Source organism: Buceros rhinoceros, unplaced genomic scaffold (assembly GCF_000710305.1).
Source record: "Buceros rhinoceros silvestris isolate BGI_N320 unplaced genomic scaffold, ASM71030v1 scaffold10581, whole genome shotgun sequence".
Classification (NCBI taxonomy): Eukaryota; Metazoa; Chordata; class Aves; order Bucerotiformes; family Bucerotidae; genus Buceros; species Buceros rhinoceros.
In genome coordinates this window covers 55,288-63,216 of record NW_010392514.1, presented here as the reverse complement: position 1 = coordinate 63,216, position 7,929 = coordinate 55,288, and the positions used below count along the sequence as shown (strand labels likewise).

Below are 7,929 nucleotides of genomic sequence, written 5' to 3'. Positions count from 1 at the left end.
TCTTTCCTATGTTTTAGTGAATACTCCAGGTAATGTCTGAGAAATGAAACTTGACTTTAGCTTTCAAATCACTAAAAAGAAAAAAGCAGTTGTTTAAAGTGGTTAACAGATCTTAAAATATTTGTGTCTTCAAAGAGCTTTATGTAATTTCCTGAATAGGTTCAGTAATGACGAAGGATCATCTAGTTTAAGGTGTTTTCGGTTGATACTTAACTTTGGAAAGTGACCCTGAGCTAAATTGCAGTGTGTGGTTTGAATGCCCATGGGCTGCCCTTCATAGGGAGGAGATTATCTGGATTTCTAATATACTTTAATTACTCTGCTTATATAAATTGTCACATTAGAAGCCTCTTAGCTGTTGAGTCTGTTCTGTCAATGATCCACTAACAATAGGAGTATACTAGGCTCTTCCACTGAGGTTTGAAGATCCACACCATCAATGAAAGAACTAGAATGGCTCCATTTCAACCTACTGTATCTTCGACGGGAAAGAGTATGTGATCCGCTTCTACTCAGGCAGCAACTGATGTGTGATAAATCGAAAGGATCTGAAGCCTTTTTTACTTTGTTAATAGGCCTTTTTTTCTTTTTTCAATTAAGGGAATGTTATGCAAAATATGTTTTAGGATGTTCAAGAGTGATGCTTTCCTGATGCATGTGTGCAAAAAACCATAGAACCCTATGATTAGGAGTTTTGGGTGAATGAAGGTGGAGTATCTTAGCAATGATTAGGTAGGGTTTTACAGAGAAGCTGTCATAATTTAAATGCTGCCCTAATGTGTGTCTCTTACAGCTTAAGCTACGTACTGTGGTATTTGTATGTGTATCTCTACACGCACACATATATAAAGAAGTCCTTTAAGTTATGCTCTGAAGCACCTCAGTCCTAGAGTGTTATGGTGATTTAGGCCTCCCTTGACCTTTTAGTCTTGAGCACTAGAGCCTGACAGCTCTGTTCTCATGAAGGAGGATACTAGAACTTGGAAGACTCCTGCTCTCTCAGGTGGTGTTGGGGGGTCTTCCAAGTTACAGTGGTCTGATGGCCTACAGTAACAGGTCCAGCTGAGCAACAACTTGTTTGGCACATGCAGCATGCATGTTTTATACAACAAACCACTCTTTTCTTCGCCATGGCACTGTCTACTGTTAGCCTGTGGAAAATGCAGAGTGAAGGATTGATTCCAGTCTGGGGCTGATGGGCTCAAAGACATCTGATTCAGTGTCATGAGCAACAGAAATCTGTATGCTTGGAACCATTGTAAAGTCTCACTGCTGAAGATGTGTATTTAAATATGTTTGTTTGAGGGGTTGTTTTTTTGGTTGGTTGGTTGTTTTTTTTAAGTAACAGACAACAGTCTGAATGATTATATATTTCTTACCTAGTGCTTAGGATGTCATATGAGGAAGAAGGAGCGTTATGGGCTCCATTCCTTGTTCTGGGATTTCACATTCTTATCCAGTGATTGACTCAATGTGAAACTTGCAATCAAGAGCAGAGCTTGATTCTAAAAACGATCTATCAAAACCAGACCTGGCTGCCCTCCACCTTGAAGCTGTGACTCGTGGTTGTCACGTAAAATAGTGTATATTCCAGGTTTTAAAAAGAATCTAGCTACTGCTGCACCTTGTGCAGCCTGCTTTTTTTGGTGAGGGTTAGTCGTGATCAGGTTTCTGGGCCCCAGTAGACAGAGGTTGTGGGTAGGATGCTCAGCTCAAGGCTTTTGTGTAGCTGAACTGCGGCCACCTAGGGAACTTCCTGGTCATAAGAGGGTGATGTGACTGATTGAGCAGTTTGGGAATTATGATTCAGACTGTGATTGTGCCCTGCTTTTTAACCATTACAGGCTTTTATCCCTTTGGATCTCATCCAACATCTAAGACATGTCACTTTGTGTTTGCTTCACATCGTTGTGCCTGATGAAGGCATGTTCTAACACTGACATGTATAAGTTCTGCAAGTCTATGCTATAAAAAATTTAAGCACAAATGGATGAATTAAAGCATTTGATAAAAAATCCTAGATGTTAGAGTTCTGAAAAACATCCCCCTTCCCTTCTTAGCCTTCCCTACCTCATCACACCGATCAGTGATCATCCTACGCATACATAACCAGGCATATTATTCAGACATCCTTTTAGTAGTAAAAATTTAAACATGCAGTTTATTGTAGATTATTGAAACAAATTAAACTGAAGGAAGAACAGAGAAACATGATTTAAGAAGTACTGGTTTGATGGGGGCATGCTAATATTTGATAATATTGTATCATGATTTTTCCAGTTCTGTTTGTACAGTTGGCAGTACAGCTCTGTGGAAGTGGTGGTGATACTATCCTTATAGCTTACACAGTTCTGATGCTTTCAGTATAAATTGTGTGATTTTTATAAAAATGTTTCTTTTAACAGATAAGAAAATTTAGTTTAGCGTTAAGTTTCTCATGTTGCTTATCTTTCTGAAATCTATTTTTTAATTCCATAAAGGTGGGTTAAAATTCTGTGCTCTTTTGAGGTTTTGGGGGTTTTTTTGAATTATCAAAGAGTGAAATGGTTGTTGCTGAAATATGAGGAAATTTTGTATATACTTTGCGTGTGTATTGCCAATACGGAAACAAATGATGAGAGATTCTGCTTTGAGCTGGGATTGCTGCTTCTGTCTGGTTCTCACTGCAGTCATACAAGTCTCAGTATATTGGGTGCTATATAAAAGGATATAAAAAAGAAATTGTATCCCAAAGAGCTTAGAAACTGATTTAAAAGAGGACTTGTATGTTTGAATTAGACTTGAGTAGAATCCAGTGACCTTCCTTCATGCATGTTTCACTGAAACAGCCTGAATGTGGATGTGTCTGAAAGTGTGTAAGTGATTCCATTTAACAACTGAAGTTCCACAGGTACATACATTTTTGTGCCCAGGGACACTGTTTTCACAGGCCTTAGCTGGTTAGCATCCAGCTTAGGCACTTTGAGGCTATAAACTAGATGTGTTAGCACTTAATATTCTTCTCAGTCTGCTATCAGCGCTCTTACTAAACAGGCTGATAACTACGAGTTCGGTGCAGAGTTCTGCAACCCAGCACACATCATTCCTAACTATGGCCAAAAGAAAGAAGGCTCACTGTTTTATGCATGAGGTCAAGTGGTCACATCATTCACCGTGATCAGGAAGTCCAAAGCCTTTACCTTGAGACGTCTGAAAGCCAAAACTATGACTTCCCACCAATCTCTAAGCAGGGCTAGGCTGAGCCACTTCCTACCTGGAGGAGCTGGGCCATTGTGGAACCACTATACAGCTAGGTTGCCACTTCTTTGAATCCAGATCTGTTTCATTTTCACGAATCTGCATGTATGAGAGAGGTAGGATCATACAGTTTGTTATGTGTACCTTGGCACAGCTCTGTGATACCACATTGAAAGCAGACTTGAACCCAGATGCAACCATTTTGTACGTGCCCTTGTGAAATAATACTTTTGCCAGCATGACAGTCCATAATTAAACTAGCTTCCTTTTCTAAAGGTTTTAAAAAATTCCATATAAAAGGAACTAACTCGCTCCACAAATGTTTTCTCCTTCACACTTTGTAGTATGTTTTATGGTAGTATAACAGGTTATGATTTCAGAAATGTACATGTATTTAGTGTAAATTGGGTATTTGAAGCACGTACATAAAAATAAGTAGATGCTTATAAATGGATTACTAAGTAGAAGTTGAAGAGTGAGTTTGTCAACATGGGATTTGGTGTCCATATGGATCAATTAAGTAAATGCTGTAGTTGCACTTTTCTATAACTATCATGTAACTAAATGAGATGACATTGAATACCCGTTACTAGATTATTTTCAAAAGCATTTGGGGGACACACGGGATCTTTTTCAGCTGGATCTTGGATAGGACTAGTTACTGGATATGAGCGTGGCTTCTGCCAAAACCTCACCTCCAGGTCTGGTTACCGTGAGAAGCAACAATTCTGGTGGAATGAAAGGGAGAAATGAGTAGAGGTATTAAAGAAGTATTGATGTTTTATGGCATTTGAAGAAAGAGAAGTTGGATGAGTAACTTTGAACTAAAATCTGAAATGCTGCGTGGTAAATATTGTTTGGTCACTGAAGCAGAGTGCACTGCTGTCTAGCAGAGGGCTTCAAGATTTGCACCTGTAGTGGTCACACAAACTTTGATTGTATCGCTGTAATGAGATTTATACAACCACAGAAAATATGGCTGGATATATTTCTACAGGAAAGCCTGATCTTTTGCCATACAATATTGCTATATAATTTCTTTGTATTGGCAAGTAAGAGGGGAAGGGAAGCAGAAAAATGTTTCCATCTGAAATGGAGCAGTGTCAACAATGGAACTTCTGTTCTAGGTTTTATTTTAATGCCATGTTTATTGTGTAACTTGTTTCTAATCTTTTCAGTTGAAACAAATATACTTTGCATAGTATTAATGTGGCTTTTCATTTTTGAGAGACCTTAACCTGATAACATTGTTGCGCACATTTCTGGATAGCTGATGTCACCTCTGTGTCTGGGGTTTGTTGAGAGAATGTAAAGCTCTTCCATCGTCTGTGCTGGAATCAAAACTCTCAGTTTGTTGTTCTCTGCATCAGCTAATATCCATATCTCTTCAGTTTTTTATGCTGAAATCTTCATAGCTACCCCATAACTGAAGAAACCTCAACTTCCCCCAACTTCTATTGCTGTTACATTAAAATAGGACCAAGGCACAATGCATTTGTCGCCAAAATACCAAAATGAGAAACTGCACTGATAAACTCACAGTGGTGCAAAACGGATGAGAATGTTTGGAAGGTAACTCTCCAAATTAAAGTATTATTCAAGTTCCATTGATCTGCACAGGGCACAAAGCCCCTGCTGCCCATCTTTGAATGTGGATGTGGTGATGCCTTGTTTCATTTCACTTTACTTGATTTTCTGTGACAGAACTGGTGTTAGTAGTTGAAATTCTAAGCGCCAAAGCCATTTATCACTTCAAAAGTACTCATATATCTCTACCTATTCTCCCTAGATTTATTCAAGAGTTGGTGCTGCAAGTGTTGTTTTTGTCATTATTTATTTGTTTCAACATCAAAAGGTTGGTTGAGTCCTTTAAGAAGACTTTCCTGAGCTCAGTCTAGACTGTACTGGGCATCTGAGTTCTCTGAATGTGGTGGCTGCCCTGGCATGGTGTGGGAGCAGAGGAACTGTAGTACTGTCTGTGGAGAAACCTGTGTCTGTTTATAGACTGGGAGTCCCTGAGGGTGGTAATATGTGTCCTTAGTAATACTGGTAGGAGGAGAGATGTCTTCTCTCGTGCTGGGGAGCTCTGAGCTCTTGTAGATCAAATTAAATGACACTGTGTTCAGTCTGGATGCCAATATGCATAGATGTGGTTTTAGAAATGGAGTGATGTTTGATTGTATGCTTGTCTAGTGTTTAAAAAATGTGGAAGCCTGAATAAAAAGTAAAATTGTATTTATCCATATTTTTATTGAATTAAAAAAATTACTTGTTGGTAAAAGTAGCTGGCTGCATCAGCTGCAGTGTATATTGATGCCTCATCGATTCCAAGCATTTACCTTATTGAAAGCGTTTGTGTAGGTTACTATGAATAAACATAAATACTGATTTGTACGTGTTGCCCTTCCACTGACACAGAGATGTATTACCTTACTTTGGAAGTCTGTACACCCTTCTGCTGTGCATAGATGGCTAAAGGAGATGCAAGGCACCCTTCTTCGGAGAGAGGCAATTTAGAGGAGAGGAAAAGGTCTTTGTGCAATTTTACAGCGTAGTCTTGGATGTAAGTAGAGCAGAATTTCATCCCAGAAGTTCTGTTCTCTGCACTGTGAGGCATCGTGCCTTCCTGTCTTAACAAAATAAAACAGAAAATCACGTTATTTTTCCTGTTAAACTTTGCTCCTTTTTTTTTTTTATGTAACAGGCAAAAATGTATTTTTAACTTGCTTCTTTAGCCGAAGTACTGGTGGACTTTTTATGCTGATCTGGCTTCTATTTCAATTCATGTTGACTTGGAGAATATGCCTTGTAAATAGGAATACCAACTGACATACTGAATCTAATCCTCAGTTTTTAAGCGTTGGTTGTTTTCACAGCATCCTGAAAGGGTAAGCTGTCTTACTGTACAAATATCATGGCTGGGAAACTGAGGCTAGCAAAGGCTATATGCTTTATGTGAAGCCACAGAGGAAATAAATGTTGGGTTTAGAATTCCTAGCTTCCTCTCCCGTGTTTGGATGCACTCCGTTTCTCAAAGGAACACCTGATTCCTCCTAATACTGCGTTCCTTTCCACGTCTGTTAAACGTAGCCATTCGAAAAGTAGCTGATAGTCAATTCTCTCTCTGTCTGTCCTGTTGAAACTAATGGATGCCTGCAGGGTGGCATAAGGTATCGCTACCTTTGACAGCCAGTATGTTTTGTGTTTTAAATTATGTGTTAAGCAGAATTTTTGGATACTAATTTAATATAATGAGATGCGCTTCTAATATCAACCGTAGTATGGGAAGGCCTTGCAGCCAGCCTACTCTTTATTTAAAATTATTCCATTTCGGAAGTCCTAATGAGTCCTGTGAGTTGTGTAATTCTTTCATAATTTTCCCATGTTCCCAGAAGAGACTAGGGGCTGGAGTTTTTTCTAATTTTGTTTTGGTTTATTTCAAATTAGGGTGAGCACAGAATAAAGATCTAGGGGGAAGAGTTTTGTGGAACAGTTGCTATTGTGAGAATGGCAATTAAGAAAAAAATATTATAGTCTACAAATGTTAGTGTTAAGGCAAGTCTCGATGCCTCTGCTGTTTGCCATTATCTTATAAATATCTTAAGTCTGACTTTACAGTGCTGTTTATAGAATTTAATAAAGCAAATGTAATAACGCTGCCTGTGCTTTAATGCACAATCTCAATTGAGTTGACCAGAAGATAAATAGGAACAGGAATGATAGTGCGTTCCTACAGATTGTTTTTAATAAGCATGTTATTTAGTTGATCAGCCCAGTGCAGTAATGCCTCCTATCCTGCTCTACCAGACAAATTTATTAATGTTCCCCCCCTCCCCAGTTTCTCTGAGAACATTGATTCCCTGCAGACATATCTCTATTAAACCTCTAGAAAGTCACAACTTCCAAATTAGATTAAGTAGCAGGAAGGGTACTAGAAGAATCAAAGAAAATTGAGTGTGTTATTGAATTCATGCCACATTGTCTCAGGAAGAGATGGGAGTTATGTGTAGTGGTAACTTTTGTCCTTACTGTACTAACAAAGCTGTGGGCATTGCTGTCAAACCTAATTGTCTGCAGCACATCAGGATAAAATGAATCTTTTCTCTTATCTAAACTCGTACCTAGTGAGGTTTTACAAATGAGAAATAGATTTCAGAAGGAAGCTTTACAATTGATCAAGATCATTTGCCATTATTTGCTGTACACAACCCTATCCTAAAAACCCTACTGACAAAAATTCTAAAAAAGCATCTGGCTTTGGATTGTACGCAGACTTGCTTGTCATGCTAGCAGTTGCAAAATGCAGATACTCATTTTAAAGCTGCCTATTTCTCATTTTGAGCTGACATATTAAAAAGCATATAATTAATGGTTGACATTAGTAATTAACATTAACTTTATGGTGCTTAATATGCCATCATTCATCCATCAAATAACTGGTATGCATAATGTCTTTGCACAAAGGTATTAATTGCACAAAATGATCCTTCAGTTCTCAGGCTCTATGGTTTAAAGTAGCTATAAATGCATTTTTAAAAGATGTGAATTTTTCATTTATTGAACATAAACATTGTTTTTGTTTCTCCCTAGGAGTGTGCACAAACGTGTAACCCACGGACTTCAAGTAGGGAACGGGGCCCCCGACGCACAGCTTCCATTAGTGGCTAAAGAGCACCACCTTGCTGTCGCCAG

At 38.5% G+C, this 7,929-nt stretch overlaps 1 protein-coding gene across 1 annotated transcript in view; it reads left to right on the top strand.

The window, feature by feature from the left end:
* The window catches only part of MMS22L (MMS22-like, DNA repair protein), a gene marked incomplete at its 5' end in the record, with an annotated part of 67,517 nt that overhangs the window by 32,692 nt on the left and 26,896 nt on the right, over positions 1-7,929 (top strand). The window contains one exon of the mRNA XM_010144515.1: positions 7,828-7,926. Coding sequence (XP_010142817.1) covers positions 7,828-7,926 — 99 coding nt within the window. The remainder of the gene's footprint in view (positions 1-7,827; positions 7,927-7,929) is intronic.